Source organism: Vulpes lagopus, chromosome 2, assembly GCF_018345385.1.
Source record: "Vulpes lagopus strain Blue_001 chromosome 2, ASM1834538v1, whole genome shotgun sequence".
Taxonomy (NCBI): Eukaryota; Metazoa; Chordata; class Mammalia; order Carnivora; family Canidae; genus Vulpes; species Vulpes lagopus.
In genome coordinates this window covers 39162249-39179802 of record NC_054825.1, presented here as the reverse complement: position 1 = coordinate 39179802, position 17554 = coordinate 39162249, and the positions used below count along the sequence as shown (strand labels likewise).

General features: G+C 41.2%; 1 protein-coding gene and 1 pseudogene across 7 annotated transcripts in view; one reads left to right on the top strand and one right to left on the bottom strand.

Moving 5' to 3' along the window:
• Positions 1-17554, top strand: part of MARCHF8 (membrane associated ring-CH-type finger 8) — a 198847-nt gene that overhangs the window by 115840 nt on the left and 65453 nt on the right. For 6 of the 7 annotated variants that reach the window (XM_041742523.1, XM_041742519.1, XM_041742518.1 and 3 more), the window contains one exon: positions 11271-11321. The exons of the other annotated variant lie outside the window; for it this stretch is intronic. In XM_041742523.1, coding sequence (XP_041598457.1) covers positions 11271-11321 — 51 coding nt within the window. The remainder of the gene's footprint in view (positions 1-11270; positions 11322-17554) is intronic. 7 annotated transcript variants of the gene reach the window in all.
• LOC121483985 lies at positions 6024-8321 on the bottom strand (annotated as a pseudogene).

Below are 17554 nucleotides of genomic sequence, written 5' to 3'. Positions count from 1 at the left end.
GCTCTCTATTCTTTTGGCTTGACTTTCCACCTTTGCAAAATCTAAGCTTGTGCTCTGGAGGTGGAGGTAGGTACAGTGGCCCACATCTTTTGGAGTCATGCACCTGCTTTATGTAGGGCAAAGAAATTGGCTTGCCTGTCTTGGTGTAGAACTTCCACCCTTTCAATCTGTTGAGTTAAGCAAAGTTGGGCCCCATTACACCCAGACTGCCATGCCTGGAGTAGAGCTTCTGCTCTGTTAGTGGGCACTGTGCAGAAAGGAGCCCAGACATACTTCTAAATCACTTTTGCCTGGAACATGGCTTCCAGAACATGGTGTTGATAGAGTAGTATGTAATACTTAGGACCTGCCCCTCTCTCTGGAGATACCATTCTATTCTTTTGGGAGCTTGGGGGAAGGGGATGGAAGCCATTTTTTTTTTCATGGCTGCACCCTTCCAGAGTGGAGCTTCTGTCATCCTGTCAACCTGAGGATAGACTGGGTTGTAGCTCAAATGCCAGATTCCTACTATTCATACCAAGGTATAATAAATTTTCTTGAATAAATGTTTCTCTATTTGCTGTATGACCTTAGGATAGATTCTGAGATCTTAGGAATTAAGGATGCCATTTTACTTTTTATTTTCTGTTTGCCCCCTCCATACTTTCTCCCCATCTCTTTCTTATTCTCATTTTCTTACTGTTTTGAGAGCTTGTTCGGAGGTTCTAGCAGGGGAGCGCAGCTACTCGTATACCCTTGATGGAAGAACAGTCCTCCTCTATCGGGGATGGTCCTCCTCTTCGACCGAGCGCACAGCTTCGGGAGGGACGCACTGTCATGTGGGCTACTTGAACACTTTTAAGAATTTCTTTTTGTTTTATGTGTGGTGTTAATGAGTGTATCTCTTGGTGCAGATTTTTTAGTGCTTATCTTTGGAAGCTTGATATATTTCTTGTATCTTATATCTTTAACTTTGGGAACATTTTGAAGACAATTATACTTTGATTTCATTTTCTGCAAATTTTAATATGTGTGTCGGTTTTAATGTACTCTTCTCGTTAAATATTATGTATTTTATTCCATTTTTGCATATTTAGTATAGATCATTTCTACTGAATACCAAAGTGCAGTGGTTGCTTCAGAGCAAAGCATTTCTGTGATTGAGTTGCTAAATTAACTAGTCATTTTTAATGGAATACAATTTTTATTGAAAGAATTATTGGCAGTCAAACTCTAGTTTATTCTGACTTGGATATTTGGCAGACATTTCTCTAAATTGAATGAATTGAATCAATCATTCCTTTCAAGGAACAGTTTTAGTTGCCAGTGAAAAAATTTGAAGTCTGTAAGCAAAAATTAGGATTTTGGAAAACTTCTATCCACCACTGTGAGGTTGGTAGCTTTTCAATAATTAAGGACTCTGATGATTATTTTAATGAGTGTGATATTTTTTCATATTGCATAATGAAATGTGTCAGGCTTGGAATATTTGCATAACCTAGTGAACCAGTAATTTCTAAATGACCAATTTAGTGTGATGTTATAAAGTCGTGCATGATTAAGAGACCAATTCGAAGAAAAAGATGGACCAGTTGATTTTAGTGGAGTATTAAAAGTTTATTAATATTAGAGTGTACATCACAGCTGATTACTTGAGTTTTTGTATAGTACAAAGAATATCCACAGTTATCTCAAATGGTTCTTAAATACATATACACTTATAAAAGTCTGAGGCCAAATTTTCTTCATTTATTTCAGTCAAAACAACAGAGGAGATTGAATGTACAAGCAGATATAAGAATCCAGCTATCAGGCAGCCTGGGTGGCTCAGCAATTTAGCGCCACCTTCAGCCCAGGGTTGGATCCTGGAGACACGGGATCAAGTCCCACATCAGGCTCCCTGCATGGAGCCTGTTTCTCCCTCTGCCTGTGTCTCTGCCTCTCTCTCTCTCTCTGTCATAAATAAAATTAAAAAAAAAAAAAGAATCAAGCTATCTTCTATTATTTGGACAATAACAAGATTTATAAAAATATAAAAATATGTTATTCTGTCACTTTTATTCAGAAGAATAGTTATTTTTCATAGAAATGTTATTTATATAATGGGGTTTATTCTAATTGAATTAAGAGATCCATATTTTAAGAATTGTTTTAATTTCTAATGTGGTAAATATATATAATCCACATAAGCAGAAGGCTTTGGGGAGTCCTCAGTGCTTCACATTGTAAAGGAGTCTTGAGACCAAAAAGTTGGAGACCTCTGTGTATACCTTTTCTCCTCATGGTCTTAAGGTGACTAATGTATCTCCTGGCACGACATCTTTATTCCAGGGTGACTGAGAAAGGAAGGTGTGCTGGACAAAGAAGCAATGGCTATATCAAGAAAGCAAAATGTTCTCCCAGAAAACCTCAAGTTTAATGTCTTTAGGGAGAACTTTCTTACATATTTACCCTTAAGTGCAAAATAGAGTGAGAAAGTGAGGACTTTTAGTTGGGTCCATTGCTGCTCAGCACAAATTTATTCTGTGGGCAGCCCAGGTGGCTCAGTGGTTTAGCGCTGCCTTCAGCCCAGGGCGTGATCCTGGACATCCAGGATCGAGTCCCACGTCGGGCTCCCTGCATGGAGCTTGCTTCTCCCTCTGCCTGTGTCTCTGCCTTTCTCTCTCTCTCTCTCTCTCTCTCTCTCATGAATAAATAAATAAAATTTAAAAAACAAATTTATTCTGTTGGTAAGGATGGATATTGAGTAGATATATAGTATGTCTGTTTAAACAGAGTTTTGTTTTTGTTTTTGTTTTGTTTTTTGCTTGCTTGCTTGTGTGTTTTGTTTTGTTTTAATGAGTGGTCCTTGTCAGAGTTTCTGGGAAACTCCCACATGAAGTTTTATTGTTTGACTCCTTCATACAAAATCCTCAAAACTTGCTTAGACACCTCACCTCGTTGTCTTCTTGTTAATTCTTGGCTTCTGCTTTCCAGGGCGTGTTCGGTCTCTGTGGGCTCTGCATCTCCGTTCTATCTGCAAGGTACATTCTGTTTGAGCCACACATGGACTTGCAAAACACCATTGACAGGACTGATTAAATTGTGAAATGTCCCTTATTCTTCAACAGAGCTTCTCTTTATCTTTGTGATTTGGTAACTTCTTACATTAAGAAAACTTTTCTTTCTCACACCCTCAGACTCATTCTTTCCCAGTGTATGTATCAGTTTGCTTCCTGATTGATTTATTTGTTTTAACTCAATTATGAGCTCAGTGCCATCTTTTATACAGAAATTTATTTTTACAGTAGTCATGATTTGCTCTTTAAAAAATGAGTCATATTCAGTTATTCCTCAATTAGAAAAAAGAATCATAGCCTTATATATTATTCGGGCCTAGGATTTGAGATGAAACTTACATCTTAAAGTGTAGTCTGGGGACGAGCAGCATGGGAGTCACCTGGAAGCTTCCTAGAAATGCAGAATCTCAACCCACCTCAGACCTAACAGATCACAGTCTACATTTTACAAAGGTCTTTAAATATACAAGTGCACAGTTTCAGAAGCACTGATCTGAGGGAGACAACAAATGAGAAGAGGGCATGGAGCTGTGATTTGAGGAGTTCTTATGTTTAATGTAGACAATAAGAGCCCACCAAAGACACATGGAGATGAGAGCAAGCTAGGGGAGCATGGGCTATCACAGTGTGGCATCTCCTGATGCCTTCTCTGAGGAAAGAAAGGAACAGTTTTTGCTACCAGCAGTGAGGCTTTTCTCTCTCCCAGGGTTAGTGGACCCATTAAGCAGTGACTAACCATATTAAAGATTTATGAAAATAATTTGCTAAGGTTTGTATTACTTGGGCATTGAAGCTTAGTTTTGGCTTGAACTGGAATGAAACTCTTTTTTTCTCTTTGGAATGCCTAATTCCAGATCTAGACATTAATGTTTGGTTAAACTTTACTTCTTTTCATTCAGAAACATTCCCATGTGACTGTAGGAAAGAAGAGTGTCACCCACTGTACCCTGATATAATTCATGTTTGTGTTTTTTAATGTTTTTAAATTTTTAAAAATTCATTTTCTTCCCTGGTTGTATATTTGTCATTGAAACAGTTTTTCAAAGCAGTTCTTTGGTAACATCATCATTAGGAGTCAGATTTATTTTTGTCCATGTTTTGTATCTATACAGTTGTTTGCATGTCTTAGTCACATAGTAAATAAGTATGGAATGACTAAGTCACTGGTTTGAATGAATCCTGGGATTTGCTTCCTGAAAAATAGATCTGTTATGGTCCTGAACTTCTTAGATTTTTTTCAGTAAGTCTGAATAAATGTAGCGGTATTTAAGGGGAAAAAATGGTCTGTTAGAACTGAATTGTTAATTTCTTGCCAAGAAATGGAGAAGCAATTCTAAATATTTTTTCATTTAAAAAAATTAAATTACCCAACATATAGTATATCATTAGTCTCAGATGTAGTGCTCAGAACTTATCAGTTGCGTATAACACCCAGTGCTCAACTTATCAGTTGCGTATAACACCCAGTGCTCATCACATCATGTGCCCTTCTTAATGCCTGTCACCCAATACTAAATATTGATAAGTTTCAAGCTTTAAAACATCTGCACGTTCTGGGGCTGGATAATTTGTTTGATTTTTACCAATGTAAAATATTGAATTGTTCTAACAAGGAAAACAGGATACAGACTTTACATCATTAAATTTATTTCTCAAGTTCATAAGGTAAAGAGCAACTTTTAGATTTCAGTCTGGATTTATAATATTACCTACCTTAACAGCTAGGCCTCTCTCCACCCCAATAACCCTTCTCTATGAATAATAAATGTCAAAAAAGTCAGATATAGGAATTATTGCTTCACTTAGTACCTCAGAACTTCTCTGTAGATTTCCAGGTGGTGTTAAATTGGCCATTTCTTTTAAGGTAGTGGGTAATATCATAGTGGTTATAGTGGTTTTCTGTGCAGATAATCCAGGGCATATGGTATTTATTTTAGTTTAGTAAAATAAATTAAAATTTAGTAATAAATTGCCACTAGATGACCCTTTTTTTCATATTTTATGAACCAAGGTGACATTTTAATGCTTTATATAAAAAAAGTGAAGTTACACATCAAATACAAAACTCAACAAGTTTAAAAATTAAATCACATACATATACACTTGAGAAGTCACATTAACTAAAAAAGACACAATTGTCCCTGAAATGGAGACTAGCCTGAGATTCTGGGTTGCTTCAGTCACTGTGACCCTCAATCTTCAGAGCATTTTCACCAAACACTTTTATCCTCATACAGGCCCAACCATGTCAGGCAACTGCCAGCTTGAACCTCTAGGTTCAGAAATAGCCACACCTGCAGGATATTCACAGTTTATTAAGAAGCCAAAGTTCATTGAAGTCCAGTGGAATGAGTTCTCAGCCGAGCCAAATCTCCTTTTATGATGTGGAAACCGGGCGTAATATGGTCCAAAGTTACACAGAAAGTTAGAACACGGTTGCAATGAAAACTCATGCTCAGTCTGGAGTTTCTTACTCTAAACCTGGCCTATATGCAGGTTTTCCTTCTAGTGGGATGGGACCCAACTTGTACCCTAAGGAATGTATGGTATAGAGGAAGAACATAATGAAAACAAAGGGCATTTCAGAGGGAAAGGAGAGAATGAACTATGATAAAATAGCCAAAAGCATTCATTCAACATACAGTAATCTATAAGCCTGATTCTGGGAGAGGGGACTTTTGAGGGGAGGGCAAATCATCTGGTGTGGTCAAGACCCAGGACAAGTGGGTAGTATACTAGTAGTATAGGTTGGGACACCTGGGTGGCTCAGCGGCTGAGGATCTCCTTTCAGCTCAGGTTGTGATCCAGAGGTCCTGGGATTGAGTCTCACATTGGGCTCCCCACAGGGAGCCTGCTTCTCCCTCTGCCTATGTCTCTGCCTCTCTCTCTCTCTGTCTCTCATGAATAAGTGAATAAAATCTTTAAAACAACAACAAAAATAAACCCCCCAAAACAAGTAGTATAGTTTAAGGCCCGATAGAGAAGGACTTGGAATATTCTCTTAGGGGAACTGGCATATATTCTGCAGGCAGTGGAGAGTCAAAGATTATCAATAATGGGATGAGTTTTATGGAGAGATTTAAGGGTAACAGGTTGACTTCCAACTCGTTCAGTTAAAGTGGCCACAGGACATCCAACCTGGTGGGGATGACTAGAAGGTGGCTAGATGTACAGAGGTAATGAGGCAAGGTCTGAAGAATGAACAAAATAATGGAAAGACAGAGACCAGTTATTCAATAAACATGCATCACAGTGCTTCTCTATGTCTTAAGGCATGGTGAGACACAACAATGAATGAGACGAGCGGCCTCTGCCTCTTGGAGCTTATGACTGAACCGGAGAAAGAGATCAACAGCTAATACTCGGTCATTTAATAAGTTCAGTGGTGCTAACTGCTAAGTCACGGGGTCTGTGGGCATGTAGAAAGGGCTGACCTAGCATGAGGGGTTACAAAAGCTTTCCTGCACAAAGGATGCTTCAGCCAAACTCTGCAGGTACCTCTTCAAGGTACTATAATGGCACAGGAGAAGCTGGGGAATGAGGCGAAGGTGAACAATGAGGCATCAAGGGCATAAAGTGCAAACGAAGACATCCAGATAAGACTCAGAAATGGCTTATAGAGTCAAAACGGAGATGAGTTTGGCCACAGACAACAATATGGGGGAAATCAGGTGAAACACAGGTAAGACTATATGAAGACTGAGCCAAGGAAACGAGGACACCAGCACCATGTGGAAGATGATGGGGTGTAATCAAGAAGAGAAGCACACGATAAAAATGGTCCACGCATAGAGCTGGACTCCCATGTTTTGATAACAGTTCAGGAAAAATCATTTTCAAAAAACAGTTCTCTTTTCAAAGAAGCCAAATTATTTACAAGTGTCAAATAAGCCCAGTCCAGTCTTGGAGAAATACCGTATGTAGAGAAAACAAATTGGAGAAATACAGCCAGTGACAGTAATGCAAAATGATAACCATTCGTTCTATGCTACAAATACTCCCCGCCATTTACAAAGTTGGCTACAAAACAGTCCTCAGTTTTTCATCTTCCCGCTGTCAAAAGTACACGGATTTAGTTAAAGTTGATTCCATGACAAGTGATACTTTAATTGGTTCCTCATGCAGATGAAACTCAGTGTGCACCTGTGCACCACTCTGTTATTCACTCTGGTGAAAAAGTCAGCGATGTGCCACTTATTTCCGTACTGTTTAAAGACTTCGGACATTGCTTCAATCATCACGGAGCCAGTGCGAGGGTGCCGTAGAGCAACGTGATCTGCCTGAGTGGGATAAATGATGAAATAATCACTGAATGTGGGCAGCCTCCTCTTCTCAGATACATCATCAGACTCCATGGGTTCATCATCGGCCTCAACACCGCTGTCTCTTCTCTCTCCTCTACAGGCCTGGATGATAAAGATCTTCGGTTTCTCCTGAAGTGCTGGACAATTTTTATTATTAAACATTTCAAAAATGTCCTGCAGGCTGACTTTTTCACCGTCTTCCATTTTAATAAAGCCATTCTCCCCATGGGACATAAGGGTAATGAGGCAACAGCCAACATCACCTTTAACTTCACGGAGTCCATCACGAAATAACGTTATTTTCCTGAGTAACTCCATCTGGTTCGGATCGATGCACGCTGTATGCCCAAACTGGCACTGGCCAAGCCATTCCTTCATTAGCTCGATGTCCCGCGAGCCCCTGGTCTGCTCTTCTCCACACACATGAGAAAAGCCTTCCGACTGCCACTCAGGTCGTAACGGTCCAGTTCTCCATCCACACAGTCATAGCTTCTCTTTAGAATCTTTCTTGGAATCCCCCCGCGGTCGGCGGCGCCCTGCCAGAGCCTGAGCAGGTCTGCGCGGCGGAGCTGCCGCAGCAGCTTGACGAGGACGCGGCGGGCGGGCTCGCAGTCGTTCTGGGCCACCAGACGGGCCAGCCCCGCCTTCTTGCGGCCCTCCAGCTCCAGCTTCACGGGGCTCACCCGCGGCTCCTCGTCCACGGTCTTGAGGAGCAGGCAGAAGGTGCGCAGGTCCTGCGGGGACAGCAGCTCCAGGGTCTCCTGCACGCGGCTCTGCAGCTCCTCCACGTCCGGGGTGAGCTCTGGAGGCGCCGGGGGCTGCTGCGCTCCCAGCGCCCGCCGCTCCCCGGGCTCCGCTCCATCGCTACCCAAAGCTGCGGGAGCGCCGGGCCGGGGCCGCAGGAACCCACCCGAGGTCGGCGCCCAGCCCAGCCGACCGCGCACGCCTCCCGCTTCTTCCCTTTGTTTAGTAAAACGGAGCTAGATGACCCTTTAAGCCTGGATTCACAGCAGTGCCCTCTGTTTGTCCATACTACTCATGAATGAGACTTAAATGGTTACAGATTTACCTGTTCTGCGGAAGGAAATACTCTCCACTCCCAGTGAGTGAATGAATGAATAAGATGAAGGAATGAAATTTCTGAATCTTCTGGTCTTTTAGAAATAGTCTTTGGTGACATTGCCAACACTTTGAACATACTTTATAATTTTGTTCTTTATCCTGTAACAAATTTGGGGAGACACAATGCAGTCCAAAGCAATTATGTATTAGGGAGGTCACTTCTTTCAAAGCAGGAAGATCAGGTAGGAAGTTATTTAAGAATTCCAAGTGAGAAATGAAGAGAACATAAACCTAAGGCATTGACAGTAGACATAGAAACGAGATTGAAGATTAGCATGATAAATGGTTCTCCACCCCCTCACGTTCAATCTGGAGGTGTCTTCGGGTCTAAAATGAGTCTCTTGTAAGCAGCATATCTATGGGTCTTTGTGTGTGTGTGTGTGTGTGTGTGTGTGTGTGTGTGTGTGTGTTTTATCCTTCCTGATACCCTGTGTTTTTTGATTGGAGCATTTAGTCCATTTACATTCAGAGTAATTATTGATAGATACGAATTTAGTACCATTGTATAACCTGTAAAGTCACTGGTCCTATAGATTGTCTCTGTTCTTTTCTAGTGTTTGTTGTTTCTGAACTCTCTTTCCTGCTCAAAGGGTTGCCTTTAATATTTCTTGCAGAGCTGATTTAGTGTTCAGGAACTCCTTTAGTTTCTGCTTGTCCTGGAAACTGTTTAACTCTCCTATTCTGAAAGACAACCTTGCTGGATAAAGCATATTTTTCCCATTTAGCATGTTGAATATATCATGCCACTTTCTTCTGGCATTTCAAGTTTCTTTGGACAGGTCTGCTGCTAACCTTATGTGTCTGCCCTTCTTGGTTAAGAACCTTTTGTCCCTAGCTGCTTTTCAGAATTCTCTATTTTTGTATTTTGCAAGTTTCACTCTGATATATCTTGATGTTGACCTGTTTTTGTTGAATTTGAGGGGAGTTTTCTGTGTCTCTTGGATTTGAATGCCTGTTTCCTTCCCCACATTAGGAAGTTCTCAGCTATTTGTTCAAGTAAACTTACTGCCCCTTTTACCCATTCTTTTTCTGGGACTCCTATGATGCAGATATTTTTGTACTTTAATGGAATCACCGAATTCCCTAAATCTGTTTTTGTGACCTTGTGATAGTTTTCTTTCCCTCTTCTTCTCAGCTTATTTCCCGTAATTTAATTTTCTGTATCATTGACTCATTCCTCTGCTTCTTCCATCCTCATTGTAATTATATCCAATCAGTTTTGCATCTTACTTACAGCATTTTTTATTTCAGTCTGACTAGTTTTTAGGTCTTTTATCTCTTCAGGGTCAGGGTTTCTCAGGTGTCTTCTCTGCCTTTTTTTCAAGCCCAGCTAGTTTTCTTATGATTGTTGTTTTAAATTCTTGTTCAGATATATTGCTTATATTTGTTTTGAGCAAATCTCAGGCTGTGATTTCTTCTTGATATTTATTTTGGGGAAAACTCTTCTGTCTTGTCATTTTGTATAGGTTTCTGTCTATGTCTATGTCATTTTGTATAGGTTTCTGTTATGAAATCTTGTATTTTCTGCTTCTGAGAGTAGTGCTATATTAAGGGATCATACACTGTCCAGGGCCTGGTGCTTCAGGAAGCATTTCTGGTGTATGCTGTGTGCATTCTTCTATGCTGTTTTGGCTGCTCTTTCCCACAGTCCTCTGCAGAGTTCCTCCTTGCTTGCAATGGTGGGGAGTGTTTGGACTTTAAGTGTGCTTTGATTTGTTTGTTAAAATAAGCCTGATTTTTTAAAAAAGTGTGATCCAAAAAAAAGAGAAAAGGAAAAAGAATTTAAAAAGCAAACAAACAAAAAATTGTAGGCCGAATTCTGAAGAAAAAAGAAAGAAAGCCTGGTCCTTTTTCCACCAGAACTGAAGCTGATGATTTGGAGCGCTGTATGAGTACACTTGATACAAGCAGGGGGACTGTATTGGTCCTCTAGGGGGGAGGCCTACTGCACTGGTGGCTCACAGTCAGACATGCTCTAGTAAAGATGCCCTTGCTGGTACAGGGGATGGGGGTGGTGTAAGTGGCTCCAGCCTCCCTTGGGGATACTGTGTTGCTTGCTGAAGTCCAACCATGTTAGGGGGTGGGGGTGAGGAGTGGAGATTGGAGATTGAGAGATATTAAAGTGGAAGAATTTGATATAAGACTTTGTGACTAAAGAAACAGGCTTGAGGGAATTTGATATAAGACTTTGTGACTTGGGGATCCCTGGGTGGCGCAGTGGATTGGCGCCTGCCTTTGGCCCAGGGCACGATCCTGGAGACCCGGGATCGAATCCCACGTCAGGCTCCCGGTGCATGGAGCCTGCTTCTCCCTCTGCCTGTGTCTCTGCCTCTCTCTCTCTCTCTCTCTCATAAATAAATAAAAATTAAAAAAAAAAGACTTTGTGACTAAAGAAACAGGCTTGAGGTAATAGATGTGAGCTATGGGATGTCCCTGTTGAGTACCTAACACTTTGATAGCCAGATGACCTGGGTGGGATCAGCTATCCCACTTTCTGCATCTTGATCCTACCATGGCTCCTCACATTACGGAGTGATAAAGCTGAACATGGAGTTTTTCGCCTCTGAACCTCCATTTGAATGTGTCTTAAGATATTTATAGCCCTTTCATTTTTAGTTAATTCCAAATTCCTGTTCTTATTATGTTCTTTTAAGGCAAGGACTACTATTTTATTCATTTTTGCTAGTACATAGTAGTTTGCACTTAGCAAATTCTAGTAGGATTGTTACAATTAATTAATTGTTCTCTGCACAATTTAATCACCTGTTTGATTTTCTTGATACTTAACACTTTGATTTTCTTGCAGAATGAGAAGACTTTGGGACATTCCATGAGTCATTCAAGTAACATTTCTAAGGTAGAGTGCCAGTGAAGTATGTTATATTCATAGTTTGGGGTTTGGTTTCTTCTATCTTCCATGTTTTATCCACTTTTCTTTTTAGGATGCAAAGTTATTGATACAGTTCTTTAATCTGCTCTAGGACTATATAACAAGGTGCATGGCAGCTATGTTTTTCTAGTGAGGCAGTTTTGAATGTATATTGAGGTTAATGACTAATGGGAGAAAACCCTATTTCTTCCAGTAGAAATCATTTACTCTCAGGTTAAAAAAAATTCAGTCACTAGAGCATCTCTCCCCTCAGGAATGCATTTGACTGACTAACAAAAAGCCAACTCTGGTGGCCTAAATAATTATGGATTTATGTGGTTCTGATGACAAAGTATGTCTGGAGGTAGATGGTTCAAGGCTGATGCAGTTACTCAGGCGTTGTCAGGGACTCAGGCACTTTCTGTCCTCTCTCTGCCACCATCCTTAGCACATTGTTATCCTCATGCTTTAGTACCTCATGGTTTCAAGATGGGAGCTGGACCTCTAGGTACCGTGGCTGTGGCCTTGGCAGGAATAAGAAGAGTGATGAACAGTGGAGGGGTCTGTCAGCTGTGAGTGACCCTTTTCAGCATGAAGGCAAAAAGCTTTCCCAGAATCGCCACTCAGCTGCCTGATTTCTGCTTACACTTCACTGACCAGAACTGGATCACAGAGCTACCTCCAGCTGGAAGATGGCTAGGAAAATGAGGGCTGAGAGAGTGAATTGGCCATGCAACAGCACCTGACACTCCTGTGGTGTAGTTACTCGACTAGCCTGTCAGGAGCATAATAGCTGCTATGGGTGACCCGGGAGGCAGCAGACAAACATATTTGCATGCACTGCTCATTTCTCAGCCTGGACATGGGCTCCAGCCAACCTGTTGTCCATCATGCAGTGTGTCCCTGTAGGTTCCTTGCAGAGATGGGCCTTCTCTCCATGTCTATGTCAGCTGGCCAAACATTGACACAGATCCCAATAGGAAGATCTGAACAGTGTGACATAACCTGCTCTGCTGTCTCAGGCCTCCTAAGTACTCAGAAATAAATAGCTATATGATGTGATGTGCCATTTTAATTTACAAACTATGCAGATACTCTCATCTGTATCACCTTTTTTTTTTTTTTTTTCCTAACTAAAAGTAGAATCTATCAAATCCTTTGAGACAATCAGTCTGTTCCTGGACATATTTCTGATCTCACCATATCATCCATCCACTTAATCTTGCATAAAAAGAAAAGTCCATAGTGCTCAGTATGACTTTGAAGGTCATTTAGGTTGCTCCTTGGTACATTCCTGATCTGACCCTTCTACCCCCCTACCCCCCTCCGAACAGTCTTTCAAAACCTAGGCTTTGATCGTCTCAAATAAATACCTTTCAACAAATAATCCCTCCTGTTTCAACCTCCATTTCTTTCCTTTTGCTGTTCATTCAGCTAGGGGTTAATAGAACTGTGTAGTGGTATACATCATTACTGTCTGAGTTAAATGGCCAGTTTGCCCTACCCCCATTTGAAGAGCAGTCCAACATTTAAGAATTGAGAAAAATGAGAAGATGCAGACCCCTATGGCATTGTCTGGTTAAGTTGAATTAATCATTTTAAAAGCATGTAGTAACACTCATTGCCTTGACCTAATGGTGTCAGTTCTGAAGGACGGCATCACTCTGTGCCTCAGATGTATATTTGTTTATGATTTTAGTAAGATTTTACTTGAAGGGAAGTTTCTTCCTCTAGTTTTTTTTTTTTTTTTTAAAGCTTGTAAATTATTGGCTTACAGTATCTATAGGAAACATTGTATGGACTTGGTGCGGGTTGGGTTGTGACATTCTGAATTGCTCTGTGATAGTTTTGGGGTTAAATGGACAATGTTTTACTAACCATGTAACTTTGAGGAAGGATGCTTCTTTGAACTTTAATTTCCTGATGAATAAAATTAGAGAATAACAACATTTAGGGTTGTTGTGAATCTTGGGGATAATGTTTGCAAGGAACCCTAAGGCTGTTCCCTCATTTTGCAGTTAATCAGTGAACTAACTGTAGTCAAAATTTGTTGAACCCTGCTGATCTTAGATTGATTGGGGCATGGTAGTCCTTGATGATAGCTATTATTATTACTGATAAAAGACAGGGCTATATACATTAAATATCACCTGGGGTGGAAATTAAGACATCTACTAAAACCCCTGCCCTTTCCTTTCTTCCTTCTTGCATACATTTTTATTGTGTGTTCTTTGTACCAGGCATGGAGCTGGGTACCAGCATAAAATGATGAGGGAAACAAACGTGGCCAATGATGGGGTGCTTTCCTGTGGGCAAGGTTGGAGTTTTCTAAAAAAGCAATTTTAGCTTCACACTTTTAACACTTTTAGAAATAGGGTAACCATGAAAGCCTCAAAGCTTCCTGCCACAGAGTTGTGCCAAGAAGATTTGGGTGTCTTCCATTTTCAAAGCAGGAATTCCTGCTCCCTGAACTGGGCCTAGAGGGAAATCTCAGGAGTGGGATGTTGTGTTGTGTTGTGTTGTGTTGTGTTGTGTTGTACACACATTACTTCCAGTGAACCGGCAGCATGAAATTTTGTTGCAGAATGTACGTACCCCTCTGTAATAAGAAAGTTGTGTTATGTAGAGTTAGTTGTTAGGCATGAACGGTTCTGTGGGCCTCTGGGAGGGGAGGACTGCTGTGAAAGATAATTTTGTTTTTGAGAATGCAGTTCTTTCTTGCAACATTTATAAAATGAGCCTGTCGTTTGAGGCCACTTTAGGCCATGGCACATAAAGCTGTGTCTTCTGTGTCGTAGACATAATTAAGCAGATGCTTTGTACCTTTGAGATAGAAGATGCAAAAAAAGGTTAGAGCACAGACATGTTTTACACTCCCTGAAATCACCATTGTCTCTCTCGGGAGACTTTCTGCTTACTCAGCTGCCAACTGGGTTCAGTGTGTTGGTTTGTGGCCAGTGTGCATTATGCTCCTGCAGCTTACCACTTCCTGGTAACTGATGTTCCATGAAGTTAGAGGTTGAGAATAGGTAAAAATGAACCTTCCATCTCTCTTTTAGTGTTCCATCTAGATTTTGTTACAGAGGGATGGGGTGTTTCATTCAATATTTGTTGGAGGCTCCCCATGTTTTGTTGTGGCCTCAAAAACCACACTCCCCTTTCAAAGAAATAAGCAGGCAGGTTAGATGGGATGTGTGAAAGGCTGCTAGATGGCTCATCTGTCTTTAAAATGGGCATCCAGGTGCTATCCTCTTGGACAGTTAAATTAAGGAAGAATAGAACATTTAAGCAGTTTTGATTGCAAAATCTTCAGCCAGTACTTTGTTTTGTATTAATGGTAATGACATTAAGAGGGTATCATTTATTGAGAGTCTATTAGAAGTGCAAGTTTTCATGAAATTTGTCACCTCATCTTAGTGATTCATCCTAATCACCTAAGTGGTCACCTTTTCCTGTTGTATTTCAACAGAGCACCTATCACTCCTTGAGTTTTTATTAATTTTTTTCTGGTGCCCCTTCACCCCACAAATAAGTTCCATGAAGTTAGGGCTGTGTTTTGTTTACTCATAAATATTCAGAGCCAAGGATAGACTGTAGCTCTGGAGCAGCTCAGTACATGACTGTGGAGTGAATGTTTGCATTGTGTTGTATTAGACACTTTGTATCTATCCCATTGTTCCTCTCCATCATCACAGCCATGTCCTGGGCCCAAGCCTCCTAGACTACTGCAGTAGCTTTCCAAGAATCTGCCTACATTCTTGCAACCTCCCAAATCAGCCTCCACCCCAGCAACCAGGTAAATAGTATCCTGATGTTTCTCTTTTTAAGCCTTCAGTGGCTTCTTATTGCATTTAGAATAAGATTCAAACTTCTACTTTGATGTTTCAAATCTGAGGTGTTCTGGTCCTAGCTGCAGGGACACTCATCATTTAAAACACTTACCATGGTTTATGATGATATTGTAGCAATATGTGGCCAATCCTTTATAATTTTTTTTAAAGAAGTAGCAGAATTGCCCTCTGGAAAAGACCTGTTCTGGTGACTGAATGCCTAGAGAAGCTGAGGTGTGATGAGACCTCACAAAGACGGGCATTTGAATGCAACTCCATGTAGCCCCACCTTGACCTTTGTCCTGCTGAGGGGTCCTTGATCCTGTGAGCCAGCAGTGTTCCCCCGACAGCAGCCATATATACCCAACCCTTACCCCACGCACTACCCATGCTGCTCTTGCATCATTTTCTTTCAACTGACTGACTCTACTTAATTAAATTTGTTTGCAGTGAGAATTTTGTATCCCTGTATGACAGCTGAAATCACATTTTCAATTTGCTAGTTTTTTGATGTGAAATCAAAACATAGCTGTCAGAAATAATGTTCTTTGTTATGTCACCTGAACTCTGACTCTGTCACCCACCATGGCTCCTGATTTTGCTCTTTGTGAACTAGCACTCTGACAGACAAGGGGATTTGGGAGGCTATGTGGTGGAGACAAGAGGGGGAGAGGAACGTGTCTCTGCAGCAGGCGTATGATGTGCCACATCTGGCTGTCACTCCCAGGATAATTTGGAGCTTGGGCTGATGAAAGGAATGCAGTGAGGTACTGTGCACAGCCTCAGCGTGAACTCAGGTGATCAGAGTGAGGTGGTATGCTCCCCAGTTCAGGGGAACCATATCACAGTTGCCTCCACCTAAAGGCTCTCTCATTGCTTGGCACAAGATATTCTTGGCATGATTTATCCTCATCTGTAACATAGACAAGGGGGTCTAGTGCAGCATATACAAGGATTACATGAGTTCAGATTTCACTGTGCTCTGAAAGCTGAACCAGGGAAGAGATGGGTAAGCAGACCTCCAGAAAACACGGGCAGATGGAGAGAATTATTATGAAGGTAGAAGATCATGGGGCTGAGGTGGAGCATGACAAGGAACCAGATTTTATTTATTTATTTATTTATTTATTTTAAATTTTATTTATTTATTATTTATGATGGTCACACAGAGAGAGAGAGAGAGAGGCAGAGACATAGGCAGAGGGAGAAGCAGACTCCATGCACCGGGAGCCTGATGTGGGATTCGATCCCAGGTCTCCAGGATCACGCCCTGAGCCAAAGGCAGGCGCCAAATCGCTGCGCCACCCAGGGATCCCAGGAACCAGATTTTAGAAGGGCTTCTTGGGGAAGTTGTGGCAGAGGAGGGGCTACTTAAAGCAGGACATAAACAGTGAAAAGGAGCCAACCAGGATGGAATTAAATTGTAGAAAACTGGGGCACCTGGGTGGCTCAGTGTTTGAGTGTTTACCTTCGGCTCAGGTGGTGATCCCAGGGTCCTGGGATCAAGTCCCTTATTGGGCTCCCTGCAGAGAGCCTGCTTCTCTCTCTGCCGATGTCTCTGCCTCTCTGTCTGTGCCTCTCATGAATAAATAAATGAAATGTTTTTTTTAAAAAAATTGTATGAAACCAGTTGTCACATCTCTGAGAAATCCAAAATAGTAGGTAGAAATGAAAGGCAGATGTACTGAGAATGATGACCCATCGTAGCTGCCCAATTCCTGGGTGCCAGGGGCATTGTAGTGAGGACTACTGTATATTAGCCTGAAATTCCTTAGAGGAAGGTTGCCATTCCCTGGGGATACTTGAGCTCACTCAGTCCCACTGGAATTTTCTTAGGCACCAGGAATATGTTTAGGCCAGGCTCATTGTAGGGGCTGGACTTTCTAGAGCCTCTGCTCAAGCCTCTCATAGCACACAGACATGGTTATTAGTTTACCTCAAGGGAAGTTTTTTCTTGGATCCTGAGAATTAGTCTTGGTCCAGGTGATGCAATTTCTCGAGCAAGTTCATGATTGGTAGCACTTAGAAGGAGATGGTAGTGGTGAGCTAGACATACATCATGAAAACTGCTGCATGGGTACCGTCCTTTTTATAGCCAGGCAGTTAGTCTTACTAGACTCTGACATTTGCTAAGACTGGTACCTAGTAGAATATATTAGAATATTTTAGAATAGCTTAGAATAGAAATAATTTTATTTAGATACCATGAGTATATGTGCCTCTGGTTAATCAGGTATTTCCGGGGACAAGTCAGACTAGACCTGTTTAACAAGCCCTTAAAATTATTGCTATGCTAGTTTGGCAAGCAAATCTGAGTGAATTTAAGCTTTGGCTCTCCTAGATCTCTTGAATATTTTCTAGTGATTGCTGCCATTAGATAGGAATGACTTA